At 49.3% G+C, this 19,486-nt stretch overlaps 2 protein-coding genes across 2 annotated transcripts in view; both read left to right on the top strand.

The window, feature by feature from the left end:
- LOC132387495 (gastrula zinc finger protein XlCGF26.1-like) overlaps nt 1–19,486 on the top strand; it is a 277,285-nt gene that overhangs the window by 82,989 nt on the left and 174,810 nt on the right. The gene's annotated exons all lie outside the window — the stretch shown is intronic.
- Nucleotides 1–19,486, top strand: part of LOC132387494 (NACHT, LRR and PYD domains-containing protein 3-like) — a 64,327-nt gene that overhangs the window by 26,201 nt on the left and 18,640 nt on the right. Inside the window, exons 4-6 of the mRNA XM_059959864.1 lie at nt 884–1,055; nt 1,154–1,204; nt 12,636–14,373. Coding sequence (XP_059815847.1) covers nt 884–1,055; nt 1,154–1,204; nt 12,636–14,373 — 1,961 coding nt within the window. The remainder of the gene's footprint in view (nt 1–883; nt 1,056–1,153; nt 1,205–12,635; nt 14,374–19,486) is intronic.

The following is a 19,486-nucleotide window of genomic DNA, read 5'->3' as shown; positions in this document are numbered from 1 at the left end:
GGTTTGAATTTTCACACATCACAGGACTGATGGGTGTCAGAATTCTCACTCTTCGGATAATAAAGCATAAAAACAAATCAGAAATAAATATATATAATTCTTAAAACGGTGAATCTGAAGGAGTGATTGAAAGAGGTTTAAACACTCCAGTGGCGGCTCAAAGCTCAGAGTGAGGGGAGCAGGTAACAATTGTATGAGGTTGCAATCAAGGAGATTATGGAAATATGGTAGGAATTTTCATTTTGAAAAGACCGTGCAGCATGACGGCAGGATGTCAGTGAGAACCGGGGCATTATTACTGGATGCCACAGGAGCTCCAGTGTGTTCTGCTCTGGGTGGAGATGATTGTGTTACAATCTGTAATTGCATACAGTATGGATCGGGGAATACTGCCATGTTGTAATCTGTAATCACTGAATGAACCTCCACTGGAAAAGGCAAAGGAAAGGCATCAGGTGTCAGCCGGTAATCCGCTGTCATGTTGGACACTGGCGGACTGAGGAGATGAATCATCTTTTCTGTAACTTCCCAGAGACTGTTCACGCTGATACAAAAACCCTCCTGATTTCTTTCTTCGTCTGTGATCATTATTTGCTGATTTCTGTTTTACACGGTCAGATCTGGTGAGGAATTATTTATGGATTTGGAGCCACGTCAATGAAGCGGTCACAGACCAGCCAGGGTCTCACTGACTGGTGGACCAGGCTCACGGTGAATGTCCCTCCGTGTGCTCTGCACTCAGAATGTACAGTCCATGTACAGACAGGATCAGCACCCGTCCGGATGACTGCTCAGTGTGATCCCGTTACAGAGCGCATCATTTACTTCTCATTCTCTGTGTGAATCTGTCATTCCCCAATATGTTCACTGTTACTCTTCACAGAAAATCTCTGATCTTGCTGATAAGGGAGAGCGGGCGGACAGTTCTAAACTCCTCCTGAGCCTGGTGATGGAGAAAGGCTCCCGCGCCCGGAGGGTGATGTGGGAAACCTTTGTGAAAATGCGGATTGATGTTCCAAAGCTGGACAAAATACTGAAAGAAATACAGGAACATGGTATGATAGTATCAGAGATTAATTTAATTTTGGAATCAAACATTACGCACTTATAATTTGAGGAATTGAAATGTGTCAAATTGTTAAAATCTGAACAGGTTGTGTTCCGGTCCATCGGCCCGTACCGGAGATTCCCAGGGAACTGAAAGGTAAGTGAAGAAATCGCTGTTTCCATCAAAGGTTGATGTTGTGTAGGGCCATGTCGTTGTTGAGCCACGGGGATCTGATCAGGTAAATGTTCCACCGTGACACAGCGCACAGAGAGACACAGGGAAAAATGTTTGCTGGAGGGAGAGTTTTCACAGGACAGCATGACGAACCAGGCAGGGAGTTGGTGAGTTTGCTGAAAGGGATCACTCCTCTTTGGCCAAAGATGTTAATTTTCAAAAGATACCAAAGGAATTTTTCATACTACTCACGTTACTGTCACCTGTGTTACTGCTTTTCCAGTCCACATTCAGAGAATAAAACCCTTCCGATTCCCTGCTGTAAAGATTTGGGAATTCTCGACAATTTCCCTGCAAACTAGTTCTTCACTGTTCTTCATGCTGTTTGCCGAGGGAACAGTCACGACAGTGACATTCCCACGTTTATTTCTGAATTCAGAACAGACTCTCTCCCTGATTATTGATGAAAATTGTTTCTCCCACTGCCACATTCTCTAAAGTAAACATTTCAACAATCAATGTTTTCCTACGCTCCCCGTTTCACCCGAATACGTTGTCTGGAGAGCCCACACACTCCCTGCCAGGTCCGGACACATTGTGAGACCCCTCACAACCCTGGCAGGTTCCTAACACACTGTGAGATCCCACACACCCCTGACAGTGTCCTGACACACTGTGAGACCCCACACACCCCAGACAGGGTCCTGACACACTGTGAGACCCCACACACCCCTGACAGAGTCCTGACACACTGAGACCCCACACACACCGGCAGGGTCCTGACACACTGAGACCCCAAACACTTCTGGCAGGGTCCTGATACACTGTGAGACCCCACACACCACAGAATATAGAACCATACAACACTACAGCACAGTACAGGCCCTTCAGCCCTTCCTGTTGTGCTGACCCATATATCCTTAAAAAAAGTAATAAACCCACACTACCCGGTAACCATTTTTCATTCATCCATATGCCTGTACAAGAGGCTCTTAAATACCCCTAATGTTTTAGCCTCCATCACTGACACTGACACGTTGTGGGACACCAAACACCACACACCCTTGACTAGGTCCTGACACACTATGAGACCCCACACACAACCCTGATAGGGTCCTGACACACTGTGAGAACCCACACACACCTGACAGGGTCCTGACACACTGTGAGAACCCACACACTCCTGACAGTGTCAAGAAACACTCTGAGACGCCACACACCCGACAGGTTCTAACACACTGTGAGACCCCACATAACCCGCGCAGGTCCCTGACAAACTGTGAGATCCCACACTCCTGACAGGATCTGGAATATCTGCGAGACCCCACACATTCCCTGACAGTGTTCTGACACACTGTGAAACACCAGACACCCCTACAGGGTCCGGATTCACTGGAATTTAGAAGAATGAGAGGGGATCAGATTGAAACATATATAATAATTAAGGGATTCCACAGGCTAGAGGCAGGAATCATGTTCCCAGTGTTGGGGGAGCACAGAACCAGAGGCCACAGTTTAACAATAAGGGGTAGGCCATTTAAAACGGAGTTCAGGAAAAATTTTATCAACAAGAGAGTTGTGGATCTATGGAATGCTCTGCTTCAGAAGGCAGTGGAGTCCAATCCTCTGGATGCTTTCAAGAAAGAGTTAAAGAGAGCTCTTAAGGATAGTGGAGATGAGGGATATGGGGAGAAGGCAGGAACGGGGTACTGATTGTGGATGATCAGCCATGATCACATTGGATGGCGGTGATGGCTCAAAAGGCTGAACTGCCTACACTTGCACCTATTGTCTATTATCAATTGACAAACCGTGAGATCCCACACATCCCTGACAGGGTCCTGACAAACTGTGAGACACCACACACGGCTGACAGGGTCCTGGCACACTGTGAGACCCCACACCCACCTGACAGGGTTTGAAACACTGTGAGACCCCACACACCCCTGACAGGGTCCTGACACACTGTGAGACCCTACACACGCCTGACAGGGTCCTGATAGACTGTGAGACCCCACACACGCTTTAGAACATAAGAACATAAGAGATAGGAGCAGGAATAGGCCAATCGGACCCTCCAACCTGCTCCGCCATTCAACAAGATCATGGCTGATCCAATCTTAAGTCTAGTTTTCACCGAATCCCACAAGGCAACAGTGCCAAACAACAGGGCACCATGCCGCCCATTTTATTTTATTATTCATCCAGCCCAAACCCATGTGATCAACCGGGGGGAGAAAAAAACGATTTGCCAATTGAGGACAAAAAATCTGGAAAATTCCTCTCCGACCCATACAGGCAATCGAAAACTGGTCCAGGAGATTACATGGCTGATCGAAACCAAGCCTCATGTCCACTTAACTGCACGCTCACCGTATCCCCAGACACACCGTGAGACCCCCCATACCACTGACAGGGTCCTGACAAACTGTGTGACCCCACACACCCCTGACAGGGTCCTGACACACTGTGAGAAGCCACACCACTGACAGGGTCCTGACTCAATGTGAGACTCCACACACCACTGACAGGGTCCTGACGCACTGTGAGGCCCCACACACACCTAACAGGGTCCTGACACACTGTGAGACCCCACGCACCACTGACAGGGTCCTGACACCCTACGAGGCTCAACACACCCCTGACATCGTCCTGACATGTTGTGAGACCCCACACACGGCTGACAGGATACCGACACACTGTGAAACCCCCACACCCCTGACAGGTTCCTGACACACTATAAGGCGCTACACACCCCTGATAGGGTCATGATACACTGGGATTTAGAAGGATGCGAGGAGATCTGATTGAAACATATAAGATTTTGAAGGGATTGTGCACACGAGAGGCGGGACACATGGTCCTGATGTTGGGGGAGTCCAGAACAAGAGGCCATAAGGGGTAGGTCATTTAGTACGGAGTTCAGGAAAAACCTTTGCATCCAGAGAGTTGTGGATCTATGGAATACTCTGCTTCAGAAGGCAGTGGAGAGCAATTCTCTGGATGCTTTCAAGAAAGAGTTAGATAAAGCTCCTAAAGATTGCGGAGTCAAGGGAAATGGGGAGAAGGCAGGAAAGGGGTACTCATTGTGGAATATGTGCTCAGAAACCACACACACCTGGAATGGTCCTGACAGGATGTGAGACCCCACACTCCTAACTGGATACTGAAACGCGCTGAGACCCCACACACTCCTAAACAGGTTCCGGACACACTACGAGACTCCACACATGCCTAATAGGGTACTGACGTACTGTGATACCCAACATACACCTGGCGGGGTCCTGATACACTGTGAGATGCCACAAATGCCTGGCAGGGCGCTGACAATCTGTGAGACCCCATACGCACTGGACAGTGTCCTGACACACTGTGAGACCGAACACAGCCCCTTAGGGTCCTGACACACTGTGAGACCACACACACTACTGAGAGGGTCCTGACACACTGTGAGGACCCACACACCCCTGACAGGGTCCTGACACACTGTGAGACCCCACACACCCCTGATAGGTTCCTGACATACTGTGAGACCCCACATACAACTGACAGGGTCCTGACACACTGTGAGACCCCACATACCAGTGACAGGGTCCTGACACAGTTTGAGACCCCACACAAACCTTGCAGGGTCCTAGCACGCTGTGAGACCCCATACACACCTGACGCGGTCCTGACACACTGTGAGAACACACACACCACTGTAGTGTCCTGATATACTGTGAGACCCCACACATCCTTAAAGGATCCAGACGCACCTCGAGAATACACAATCCCCTGCCTTTGTCCTGACACTCTGTGAGATGCCACACACCACTGACAGGGTCCTGATACACTGTCAGACGTGACCTTCCCCTGAGAGGTTCCTGATACACAATGAGATCGGGCACATACCTGATAGGGTCCTGATACACTGGAATTTAGAAGGATGCGAGGGGATCTGATTGGAATATATAAGATTTTTAAGGGGCTGGATACGCTAGAGACAGGATACATTCCCGATGTTGAGGGAGTCCAGAACTAGAGGCCACAACTAACAATAAGGGATAGGCCATTTAGAATGCAGTTCATGAAAATCTTTTTCACCCAGAGAATTGTGGATCTATGGAATGCTCTGCTTCAGAAGGGAGTGGAGACCAATTCTCTGGATGCTTTTAAGACAGAGTTAGATAGAGCTCTTAAAGCTTGCGGAGATAAGGGATATGGGGAGAAGGCAGGAACGGGGTACTGATTGTGGCTGATCAGCCATGATCACATTGAATGGCGGTGCTGGCTCAAAAGGCTGAATTGCATACACCTGCACCTATTGTCTGTTATAAATTGAAAAACCCTGAGACCCCACACAACCCTGACAGGGTCCTAACAAACTGTGAGACCCCACACACCCCTGACAGGGTCCTGACACACTGTGAGACACTACACACCACTGAAAGGGCCCTGACACTCTCTGAGACCCCACACACCCCTGACAGGGTCCTGTCACACTTTGAGACCCCACACTCCACTGACAGGGTCCTGACACACTGTGAGACTCCAAACCCACCTGACACGGTCCTGACACAGTGTGAGACCCCACACCTACCTGATAGGGTCCTGACACACTGTGAGAGGCCACACCCACCTGACAGGGTCCTGGCATACTGTGAGACCCCAACCACCACTGCAAGGGTCCCGACACACTGTGAGACACCACATAACCCTGACCGGTTCTGGATACACCACGAGATCCCACACCCACCTGATAGGGTACTGATACACTGGAATTTAGAAGAATGCGAGGTGATCAGATTGAAGCATATAAGATTTTTAAAGGATTAGACACGCTAGAGACAGGAAACATGTTCCCGAGTCCAAAACAAGAGGCCACAACTAACAATAAGGGGTAGTTCATTTAGAACGGAATTCGAATGGAGTTCATAAAAATCTTTTTCACTCAGAGAGTTGTGGATCTATGGATTGCTCTGCTTCAGCAGGCAGTGGAGACTAATTCTCTGGATGCATTCAAGAAAGAGTTAGATAGAGCTCTTAAAGATTGCGGAGTCAAGGGATATGGGGAGAAGGCAGGAACGGGGAACTGATTGTGGCTGCTCAGACATGATCAAAATGGATGGCGGTGCTGGCTCAAAAGGCTGAATTGCCTACAGCTGCACCTATTGTCTGTTATATATTGACAAACCCTGAGACCCCACACAACCCAGGCAGGGTCATGACACACTGTGAGACCCCACACACCCCTGACAGGGTCCTGAAACACTGTGAGACTCCAAACCCACCTGACAGGGTCCTGAAACACTGTGAGACTCCAAACCCACCTGACAGGGTCCTGACACACTGTGAGACCACACACACCCCTGATAGGGTCCTGAAACACTGTGAGACTCCAAACCCCCCTGACAGGGTCCTGACACACTGTGAGACCCCACACACCCCTGACAGGGTCCTGAAACACTGTGAGACTCCAAACCCCCCTGACAGGGTCCTGACACACTGTGAGACCCCACACACCCCTGACAGGGTCCTGAAACACTGTGAGACTCCAAACCCACCTGACAGGGTCCTGACACACTGTGAGACCCCACACACCCCTGACAGGGTCCTGAAACACTGTGAGACTCCAAACCCCCCCCTGACAGGGTCCTGACACACTGTGAGACCCCACACACCCCTGACAGGGTCCTGACACAGTGTGAGACCCCACACCTACCTGACAGGGTCCTGACACAGTGTGAGACTCCACACACTCCTGACGGGGTCCTGACACATTGTGAGACCCAAACCCACCTGAGAGGATCCTGACACACTGTGAGACCCTAGACATGCCTGACAGGGTCCTGATAGACTGTGAGACCCTGTACACGCTTTAGAACACAAGAGCATAAGAGATATGAGCACGAATAGGCAAATCGGCCCCTCAAGACTGCTCCGCCATTCAACAAGATCATGGCTGATACAATCTTAACTCTTGTTTTCACCGAATCCCACAAGGCAACAGTGCCAACCAACAGGGCACCATGCCGCCCATTTTATTTTATTATTCGTCCCGCCCAAACCCATGTGATCAACCAGGGGGGAAAAAAAACGATTTGCCAATTGAGGAAAAAAAATCTGGAAAATTCCTCACCGACCCATCCAGGCTATCGAAAACAGGTCCAGGAGATCACATGGCTGATCTAAACCAAGTCTCATGTCCACTTACCGTATCCCCGACACACTGTGAGACCCCACATACCACTGACGTGGTCCTGAAACACTGTGAGACTCCAAACCCACCTGACAGGGTCCTGACACAGTGTGAGACCCCACACCTACCTGATAGGGTCCTGACACACTGTGAGACCCCACACACCCCTGACAGGGTCCTGACACACTGTGAGACCCCAAACACCCCTGACTGGGTCCTGACACACTGTTAGACCCCACACAACCCTGACAGGGTCCTGACACACTGTGAGACACCACACCCACCTGACAGGGTCCTGGCATACTGTGAGACCACAAACACCACTGCAAGGGTCCAGACACACTGTGAGACACTACATAACCCTGACCGGTTCTGGATACACCACGAGATCCCACACCCACCTGATAGGGTACTGATACACTGGAATTTAGAAGAATGCGAGGTGATCTGATTGAAGCATATAAGATTTTTAAGGGATTAGACACGCTAGAGACAGGAAACATGTTCCCGAGTCCAAAACAAGAGGCCACAACTAACAATAAGGGGTAGGCCAATTAGAATGGAGTTCATGAAAATCTTTTTCACCCAGAGAGTTGTGGATCTATGGAATGCTCTGCTTCAGAAGGCAGTGGAGACTAATTCTCTGGATGCATTCAAGAAAGAGTTAGATAGAGCTCTTAAAGATTGCGGAGTCAAGGGATATGGGGAGAAGGCAGGAACGGGGTACTGATTGTGTCTGATCAGCCATGATATCAATGGATGGCGGTGCTGGCTCAAAAGGCTGAATTGCCTACAGCTGCACCTATTGTCTGTTATATATTGACAAACCCTGAGACCCCACACAACCCAGGCAGGGTCTTGTCATTCGGTGAGACCCCACACACCCCTGACAGGGTCCTGACACACTGTGAGACCTTACACACCCCTGACAGGGTCCTGACACACTGTGAGCCCCACACACCCCTGATAGTGTCCTGACACTCTGTGAGACCCCACACACCCCTGACAGGGTCCTGACACACTGTGAGATCCCACACACCCCTGACAGAGTCCTGACACCTTGTGAGATCACACATACGCCTGACATGGTTCCGACACACTTTGAAACCCCACACACCACTGCAAGGGTCCCGACACACTGTGAGACACCACATAACCCTGACTGTTTCTTGATACACCACGAGATCCCACACCCACCTGATACACTGGAATTTAGAAGAATGCGAGGAGATCGGATTGAAACATATAAGGTTTTTAAGGGATTAGTCACGCTAGAGACAGGAAACATGTCCCCGAGACGAAAACAAGAGGCCTCAGCTAACAATAAGGAGTAGGCCATTTAAAACGGAGTTCAGGAAAACGTTATCACCCTGAGAGTTGTGGATCTATGGAATGCTCTGCTTCAGAAGGCAGTGGAGACCAATTCTCTGGATGCTTTCAAGAAAGAGTTAGATAGAGCTCTTAAGGATAGTGGAGATGAGGGATATGGGGAGAAGGCAGGAACGGGGTAATGATTGTGGCTGATCAGCCACGATCACATTGATTGCCTATACCTTCACCTATTGTCTATTATCAATTGACAAACCCTGAGACCCCATACACACCTGAAAGGATCCTGACACACTGTGAGACCACACACACCCCTGACAGGGTCCTGACACGCTGTGAGACACCACACACGGCTGACAGGGTCCTGATAGACTGTGAGGCCCCACACACGCTTTACAACATAAGAACATATGAACATAAGAGATAGGAGCAGGAATAGGCTAATCGGCCCCTCAAGACTGCTCCGCCATTCAACAAGATCATGGCTGATCCAATCTTAACTCCTGTTTTCACCGAATCCCTCAAGGCAACAGTGCCAAACAACAGGGCACCATGCCGCCCATTTTATTTTATTATTCATCCCGCCCAAACCCATGTGATCAACCGGGGGGAAAAAACGATTTGCCAATTGAAGACAAAAAATCTGGAAAATTCCTCTCCGACTCATACAGGCAATCGAAAACTGGTCCAGGAGATCACATGGCTGATCTAAACCAAGCCTCATGTCCACTTAACTGCACACTCACCGTATCCCCTGACACACCGTGAGACCCCCCCATACCACTGACAGGGTCCTGACACACTGTGAGACCCCACACACCCCTGACAGGGTCCTGACACAATGTGAGACCCCACACACCCCTGACAGGGTCCTGACACAATGTGAGACACCACACACCCCTGACAGGGTCCTGACACAAAGTGAGACTCCACACACCACTGACAGGGTCCTAACACACTGTGAGGCCCCACACACCACTGACAGGGTCCTCCTGACACCCTACGAGGCTCAAAACACCCCTGACATCGTCCTGTCAAGCTGTGAGACCCCACACACCGCTGACAGGGTACCGATACACTGTGAAACCCCACACACCCCTGACAGGGTTCCTGACACACTATAAGGCGCTACACACCCCTAATAGGGTCCTGATACACTGGAAACTAAAAGGATGCGAGGGGATCTGATTGAAACATATAAGATTTCGAAGGGATTGTACACACTAGAGGTAGGAAACATGGTCCTGATGTTGGGGGAGTCCAGAACAAGAGGCCATCAGGGGTCGGTCATTTAGAACGGAGTTCAGGAAGAACCTTTTCACCCACAGCGTTGTGGATCTATGGAATGCTCTGCTTCACAAGGCGGTGGAGACCAATTCTCTGGATGCTTTCAAGAAAGAGTTAGATAAAGCTCCTAAAGATTGCGGAGTCAAGGGAAATGGGGAGAAGGCAGGAAAGGGGTACTCATTGTGGAATTTGTGCTCAGAAACCACACACACCTGGAATGGTCCTGACAGGATGTGAGACCCCACACTCCTAACTGGATACTGACACGCGCTGAGACCCCACACACTCCTAAACAGGTTCCTGACACACTACGAGACTCCACACATTCATAATAGGGTACTGACGTACTGTGATACCCAACATACCCCTGGCGGGGTCCTGATACACCGTGAGATGCCACAAATGCCTGGCAGGGCGCTGACAATCTGTGAGACCCCATACGCACTGGACAGTGTCTTGACACACTGTGAGACCGAGCACAGCCCCTTAGGTTTCTGACACACTGTGAGACCACACACACTACTGACAGGGTCCTGACACACTGTGAGACCACACACACTACTGACAGGGTCCTGACACACTGTGAGACCACACACACCCCTGACAGGGTCCTGACACACTGTGAGACACCACACACGGCTGACAGGGTCCTGATAGACTGTGAGACCCCACACACGCTTTACAACATAAGAACATATGAACATAAGAGATAGGAGCAGGAATAGGCTAATCGGCCCCTCAAGACTGCTCCACCATTCAACAAGATCATGGCTGATCCAATCTAAACTCCTGTTTTCACCGAATCCCACAAGGCAACAGTGCCAAACAACAGGGCACCATGCCGCCCATTTTATTTTATTATTCATCCCGCCAAAACCCATGTGATCAACCGGGGGGAAAAAACGATTTGCCAATTGAGGACAAAAAATCTGGAAAATTCCTCTCCGACTCACAGGCAATCGAAAACTGGTCCAGGAGATCACATGGCTGATCTAAACCAAGCCTCATGTCCACTTAACTGCACGCTCACCGTATCCCCTGACACACCGTTGGACCCCCCCCCCATACCACTGACAGGGTCCTGACAAACTGTGAGACTCCACGCACCCCTGACAGGGTCCTGACACACTGTGAGACCCCACACACGCCTGGCACGGTCCTGACAAGATGAGATACCCCACACTCCTAACCAGATACTGACACCTGCAGAGAAACCTCACATCCCTAAACAGGTTCCTGACACACTACGAGACCCCACACAGCCCTGACAGAGTTCTGACACACTGTCAGACTCGACACTCCCCTGAAAGGTTCATGATACACCATGAGATGCCACACACACCTCATAAGTACACTGGAATTTAGAAGGATGCGAGGGGATCTGATTGAAACATATAAGATTTTTAAGGGATTAGACACGCTAGAGACAGGAAACATGTTCCCTAGACCAGAACAAGAGGCCACAGCTAACAATAATGGGTAGGCCATTCAGAACGGAGTTCAGGAAAAACTTTTTCACCCAGAGAGTTGTGGATCTATGGAATGCTCTTCTTCAGATGGTAGTGGAGACCAGTTCTCTGGATGCTTTCAAGAAAGAGTTTGATAGAGCTCTTAAAGAATGCGGATCAAAGGATATGGGGAGAAGGCAGGAACGGGGTACTGATTGTGGCTGATCAGCCATCATCGCACTGAATGGCGGTGCTGGCTCAAAAGGCTGAATTGCCTATACCTGCACCTATTGTCTATTATCAATTGACAAACCGTGAGTCCCCATACACTCCTAACAGGCTGTTGAAACACTGAGACCCCTCACACACCTGGCACGGTCCTGACAAAACGTGAGACCCCACACTCCTAAACAGGTTCCTGACACACTACAAGACTCCACACATTTCTGACAGTGTCCTGAAACACTGTAAGACCCCATACACCCTTGACAGTGTCCTGATACACTGTGGGACGCCATATGCCGCTGGCAGGATACTGACACACTGTTAGACCCCACACACCTGATCAGTTCCTGACACACTGTGCCCTGCCCATACATCCCTGGCAGAGGCCGGACACAGTGCATAACCCCATACACCCCTGACATGTTTCGAACACACTTTGAGACTCCACGCACCCCACCCACCCACCCGCAGTGCATGTTCTGATCAGCAAATCTGCTGCTTTGTATTTTGATTCAGTGATGGTTGGAGGGGAGGGGGAGCTGTGATTCCCCGACCTGTGCCTTTGACAGAATGCCCACTACCCTCTTCTCCATCTCCATATGTCACATCAACACTGGGGATGAAAAGATTCTTCCTCAGGAGCAATGATATCTGTGACAGTAGAGGGAATTTGTCCAGTACGGCACAGTCGGGGGTTAGTAAACTACCAGGGAAATACTCACCTTCACAGCACAGTTAATGTGGAAATGTGATGATCTGGTGTTTATCTGGACCAGGCCTCTTTGTCCAGTAAGCGGTCTGTTAATTGAATTTACTTTACTGTACGAACATTCATTGACAAATCCAATTAATGCAACAGCTTTGAGCTAACTCCTGTGTGCTTAAATACTGAGTTCTGAGTTGAGGCATCTAACAGTTTGTCCACTGTCTGTTCCCATGGAAGATGTTCAACAGAAACACAAGGAGACTCTTCGGGCACAAACTGAAACACTGAGAGTAAACACGATCCTGATGACGGAGAAGGTGAAGGTTTTCCAGCTGCTTGATCGATACGCTGAGCTCACGGTCATTTCTACTGTTCGAGATCGGAGACTGGTGGAACATGAGCTGCTGGCAAGAGGCAGAGACCACGAGGAGTGGAGAGAAAAACATCTCCGTGGACACCTGGAAAAACTCCGGACGGATCAGCTGTTCCAGAGCAGCTTTTCCCGAAGTAAATCCAAATCTGGGAGTTCGGCAGCAGTGGCCGGAGTCCCGGGGATCGGGAAAACAACAATGGTACAAAAGATTGTTTATGACTGGGCCACGGGGAAAATATACCAACAATTCCAGTTTGTCTTCAGTTTCAAATTCCGCGATTTAAACTCCATTAACTGTAGAATAAACCTGAAGGAACTGATTCTGGATCAGTATCCTTACTTTGGGAATATCCTGAGAGAGGTCTGGAAGAACCCAGAGGGACTGCTGTTTATATTCGATGGTTTGGATGAATTCAGTGACACAATTGATTTTTCAGACAGTCGGAGAGATACAGATCCTCAGTCCACATGCACAGATCCTGAATTCAAGTGCAAGGTGTCTGACATTGTGTACAGTTTAATCCAGGGCAAGCTGCTCCCGGGGTGTTCAGTGCTGGTGACCACCCGTCCCACTGAGTTACATTTATTGGAAAAGGCTGAGATCGGTACCGAAGCTGAAATCCTGGGATTTTCTGGTGAGGAACGGAAGGAATATTTCATCAGACATTTTGAAGATCAGACGGTGGCGGCAGCTGTTTTCAAACACGTGAAGGAGAACGAGATCCTGTACACCATGAGCTACAACCCCTCCTACTGCTGGATCCTCGCCCTGGCACTGGGCCCCTTTTTCACACAAAGAGTCAGGGACCTGCACCGAGTTCCCAAGACCATCACCCAACTATATTCCTACTATATTTACAACATCCTGAAAAACCACAGCCGTGAGATTGAGAACCCCCGTGATGTGTTACTCAGGGTTGGTCAGTTGGCCTTCAGAGGAGTGTCCGAGAGGAAGATTGTGTTTACAGATGGAGATTTGATCAAGTACAATCTGCAGCCTTCCCAGTTCCTGTCCGGGTTCCTGATGGAGCTTTTGGAGAGAGAGGATTCTGCCCGGAGTGTGGTGTACACATTCCCACACCTCACCATCCAAGAGTTTGTAGCTGCAGTCGCACAATTCCTGATCCCAGATGGCAGAGATATCATGAAACTCCTCACTGAAGTCCACTGCGTGAGGGATGGGCGATTTGAGGTATTTCTCCGTTTTGTTGCTGGTCTCTCCAATGCAATGACTGCTCGGGGCCTGGAGGAGTTTCTGGGTCGATTTCCTCATCAAACAACCTGCCGGGTGATTGACTGGGTGAAGGAGGAGGTTAAACGCCGGAGTGGAAACACAGCGAGTGAAGCTGGTAAAAGGAGCCTCCTGAACACATTGCACTACCTGTTTGAGTCTCAGAATCGTGGACTGGCTCAGACCGCACTGGGATCTGTGGAAACACTTTCATTCTGTGGAATGGCACTGACCCCGATTGACTGCGCGGTGCTGTCTCATGTCATCGGACTCTGTGATACAATAAAACACCTGGACCTGGGGAACTGCCACATTCAGTGTGAAGGAATCCAGCGGCTGGGACCCGGGCTGCACAAGTGCCAGGAGTTGAGGTAACTTGATTTATCTCTCACTCTGAACTGTGAAACTGTCTCATTGTGTTGTTTCAATGTAAAGGTATTTTGGTAAATTTGTAGTAAATCAGATTGTTAAGAATTGTGACAAATGCCCAGGGGATCAGTCAGTAATTCCCCAACGACGAGAGGGTTCTGTGGTTCCTTGTGAAGGGATGTTGGAGACTTCATCAGATCAGTGAACAACGGCCATTGGTTTAATGATAATAAATCACAGGAATGGTCGTGTTTCTCGCTGCCTGTGACACGTCCATTGACAATGTTCCTTCTCACTGTTACTGACACCCAGACCGACACTGACTGCAGCAGGTGGGTCAGAGATTCACACCCCCTTCCCGGTGAGGGACAAGAGACCGTCAGCATCCCAATCTCACACCCATCCCCATTCCTCCTGTGAGATGTCTTTTCCACACACTCACCCCCTTCCTGTGAGATCACTCTTCCCCATCCCCCTTCCTCCTGTGGGATCTCGCTTCCCCATCCTCTTCCTCCTTTGGGATCGCACTTCCCCATACCCCTTCCTCCTGTGGGATCTCGCTTCCCCATCCCCCTTCCTCCTGTGGGATCTCGCTTCCCCATCCCCCTTCCTCCTGTGGGATCTCTCCTCCCCGTCCCCCTTCCTCCTGTGGGATCTCTCTTCCCCATTCCCCTTCCTCCTGTGGGATCTCCCTTCCCCATCCCCCTTCCTCCTGTGGGATCTCTCTTCCCCATCCCCCTTCCTCCAGTGGGATCTCTCTTCCCCATTCCCCTTCCTCCTGTGGGATCTCCCCTCCCCGTCCCTCTTCCTCCTGTGGGATCTCCCTTCCCCATCCCCCTTCCTCCTGTGGGATCTCTCCTCCCCGTCCCCCTTCCTCCAGTGGGATCTCTCTTCCCCATTCCCCTTCCTCCTGTGGGATCTCCCTTCCCCATCCCCCTTCCTCCTGTGGGATCTCGCTTCCCCATCCCCCTTCCTCCTGTGGGATCTCTCCTCCCCGTCCCCCTTCCTCCTGTGGGATCTCTCTTCCCCATTCCCCTTCCTCCTGTGGGATCTCCCTTCCCCATCCCCCTTCCTCCTGTGGGATCTCTCTTCCCCATCCCCCTTCCTCCAGTGGGATCTCTCTTCCCCATTCCCCTTCCTCCTGTGGGATCTCCCCTCCCCGTCCCTCTTCCTCCTGTGGGATCTCCCTTCCCCATCCCCCTTCCTCCTGTGGGATCTCTCCTCCCCGTCCCCCTTCCTCCAGTGGGATCTCTCTTCCCCATTCCCCTTCCTCCTGTGGGATCTCCCTTCCCCATCCCCCTTCCTCCTGTGGGATCTCTCTTCCCCATCCCGCTTCCTCCTTTGGGATCTCTCAGTCTCATACCCCTTCCTCCTGTGGATCTCTCTTCCCCATCCCCATCCCCATTTCTCTTATGGGCTCTCAATTATTCCTCATCCTCCTGGGGATGTCTTTTCCACACAACCACCCCTCCCCTTCCTGTGAGATCTCTCTTCCCCATCCTCCTTCTTCTTGTGGGATTTCTCCTCCCCATCCCTCTTCCTCCTGTGAGATCTGACTTCCCCATCTCCCTTTCATCCTGTGGGATTTCTCTTCCCCATCTCCCTTTCACCTATGAGATCGCTCTTCCCCATCCCCCTTCCTTCTATGGATTTCTCTTCCCTATCCCTTCCTGCTGTTGGAATTCTCTTCCCCATACCCTTTCCTCCTGTGGGATCTCTCTCCCCCATCGACTTTTCCTGTCGGATCTCTCTTTGGCATGCCCCATTGTCCTTTGGAATTTCTCTTCACCATCCCCTCCCTCCTTTGGGATCTCTCTTCCCCATCCCCCTTTTGCCTGAGGGAACTCTCCCCATAGAATCATAAAATCATAGAACACTACAGCACAGAAAACAAGCCATTCGGTCCTTCTAGTCTGTACCAAAACCTTATTCCGCTAGTCCAATTGACCTGCACCCAGTCCATAACCCTCCAGACCTCTCCCAACCATGCATCTATCCAATTTATTCTTAAAGCTTAAGAGTGAGTCCATATTTTCCACATCAGATGGCAGCTCGTTCCAAACTCTCACCACCTTCTGAGTGAAGAAGTTCCTCCTAATGCTCCCCCTAAACCTTTCCCCTTTCACGCTGAAGCCATGTCTGCTCATATTTATCTCTCCTAATCTATGTGGAAAGAGCCTATTCGCATTTACCCTGTCTATACCCTCATAATATTGTAAACCTCTATCAAATCTCCCCTCATTCTTCTATGCTCGAAGGAATAAAGTCCTAACCTGTTCAATCTTTCCTTGTAACTCAACTCCTGAAGACCTGGCAACATCCTAGTAAATCTTCTCTGCACTTTTTCAAACTTACTGATATCCTTCCTATAGTTAGGTGATCAGAACTGCACACAATACTCCAAATTTTGCCTCACCAATGTCTCATACAACCTCATCATTATATTCCAACTCCTATACTCAGTACTTTGATTTATGAATGACAGGATACCAAAAGCCTTCTTTACAGCCCTGTCTACCTGTGCTGCCACTTTCAGGGAATTATGTATCTGAATTCCCAGATCCCTTTGATCCTCCGCACTCTTCAGTGCCCTATCGTTTATCGTGTCTGTCGTACCTTGATTTGTCCTTCCAAAATGGAACACCTCACACTTGTCTGCATTAAATTCCATCTGCCATTTTCTCGCCCATTCTTCCAGTTGGTTCAGATCCCTCTGCAAGCTTTGAAAGCCTTCCTCGCTGTCCACAACGCCTCTATCTTAGTGTCATCTACAAACCTGCTGATCCAATTTATCACATTATCATCTAGATCATTGATACAGACAACAAACAACAATGGTCCCAGCACAGATCCCTGGGGCACACCACTAGTCACAGGCCTCCACTCTGAGAAGCAATCATCCAATACCACTCTCTGTCTTCTCCCACACAGCCAATTCGAATCCAGTTTACAACCTCTCCATGGATACCTAGTGTCTGGACCTTTAGAACTAACCTCTTATGTGGGACCTTGTCAAAGGCCTTACAAAAGTCCATGTAGACAACATCCACAGCCTTTCCTTCATATGCATTCGTGGTAACCTCCTCGAAAAACACTACAGGATTCATTAAGCATGGTCTACCACACACAAAGCCATGTTGACTATCTTTAATCAGCCCTTGGCTGCCCAAATCCTTGTCTATCCGATCTCTCAGAACACCTTCCGATAATTTACCTACTACTGATGTCAGGCTTACTGGTCTGTAATTACCTGGTGTACATTTGGAGCCTTTTTCAAACAACGGAACAACATGAGCTACCCTCCAATCCTCCGGCACCACACCCCTGGCTGAGGATATTTTAAATATCTCTGCCAGGGACCCTGCAATTTCTATATTTGTCTCTCTCAAGGTCCGAGGAAACATGTCAGGCCCGGGGGATTTATCTACCTTTATTCATCGTAAGGCAGCAAGCAGCTTCTCCTCTTTAATCTCTATATGTTCCATGACACTACTGTTTGTTTCCCTTAATTCCATATCCGCTATGCCAGTTTCCTGAATAAACACTGACGCAAAAAAACTGTTTAAGATCTCCCCCATCTCGTGAGGCTCCACACAGAGACGACCACTCTGATCTTCGAGGGGACCAATTTTGTCCTTTACTATCCTTTTACTCTTGATATACTGGTAGAAACCCTTCAGGTTTACCTTCACATTATCTGCCAAAGCAACCTCATGTCTTCTTTTTGCCTTCCTGATTTCTTTCTTCAGTATTCGCTTACATTTTCTATACTCTTCAAGTACCTCATTGTTCCTTGTTGCCTATACCTGCTAAAAACCTACATAACCAGATCACCAATATCCCTTGAAAACCAAGGTTCCCTCTGCCTGTTCACATTGCCTTTAATCCTGGCAGGAACATGCAAACTCTGCACTCTCAAAATTTCACCCTTGATGGCGTTCCACTTACTGAACACATCCTTGCCAGAAAACAACTTATCCCAATCCACTCTTCCCAGATCCTCTCTCATTTCCACAAAATTGGCCCTTCTCCAATTCAGAACCTTAACCGGTCGAGCAGTCCTATCCTTATCCATAATTATCTTGAAACTAATGACATTATGGTCACGGGACCCAAAATGTTCACCCGCACATACTTCTGTCACCTGACCTGTCTGGTTCCTTAATAGGAGATCAGGTACTGCACCCTCTCTCGTTGGTACCTCAATATATTAATTTAGAAAAGTTTCCTGAACACATTTGACAAACTCCATGCCATCTAACCATTTTTCAGAATGGGAGGCCCCGTCAATAAAGTTAAAATCCCCTACGATTACAACTTCCTGTTTCTTACATTGGTGTGCTACCTCTCTACAGATTTGCTCCTCCAATTCTCTCTGACTATTGGGCGGTCTATAATACAACCCTATTAGTGTGCTCACACTTTCCCGTTCCTCAGCTCCACACATATGGCCTCTGTAGACGAACCCTCCGGGCTCTCCCGTCTACGCACAGCTGTGAGATTCTCCCTGACTGGTAATGCCACTCCTCCCCCTTTCCTCCCTCCACCCTATCACGTCTGAAACAATGGAAAACCAAAACATCAAGCTGCCAGTCCTGACCCTCCTGCAAACCAAGTCTTACTAATAGCAATAATGTCGATATTATCGTGCCAATCCACGCCCTAAACTCATCTGCCTTACCTACAATACTCCTCGTATGGAAGCAGATGCACCTGAGAACATTTCTATCACGTACAAACCATTGATATCTGTCTATACAAGCAGTCCTCGCATGACCCTTATCCTCCACCACCTCACTATCTGCTCTAACACTCTGGTTCCCCTCCCACTGCAATCTAGTTTAAATCCCCCTGAGCAGAACTTGCTAACCTACCGGCAAGGATGTTAGTCCCCTCCAGTTCAGGTGCAAACTGTCCAATTCGAACTGGTCCCACCTCCCCTGGAAGAAAGCCCAATTGTCCAGAAACATGAACCCCTCCCTCATGCACCATCCCCTCAGCCACGTATTTAGCTGCATTAACTTCCTATTTCTAGCCTCAAAAGCACGTGGCATGGGTAGCAATCCACCTGTGATATCTCACTTTCCCACCCCCCTTCCTTCAGTGGGATCTCCC

This window comes from Hypanus sabinus, unplaced genomic scaffold, assembly GCF_030144855.1.
Source record: "Hypanus sabinus isolate sHypSab1 unplaced genomic scaffold, sHypSab1.hap1 scaffold_192, whole genome shotgun sequence".
Classification (NCBI taxonomy): domain Eukaryota; kingdom Metazoa; phylum Chordata; class Chondrichthyes; order Myliobatiformes; family Dasyatidae; genus Hypanus; species Hypanus sabinus.
Note: the sequence above shows the minus strand (reverse complement) of the source record. Positions and strands in the feature narration are given on the sequence as shown.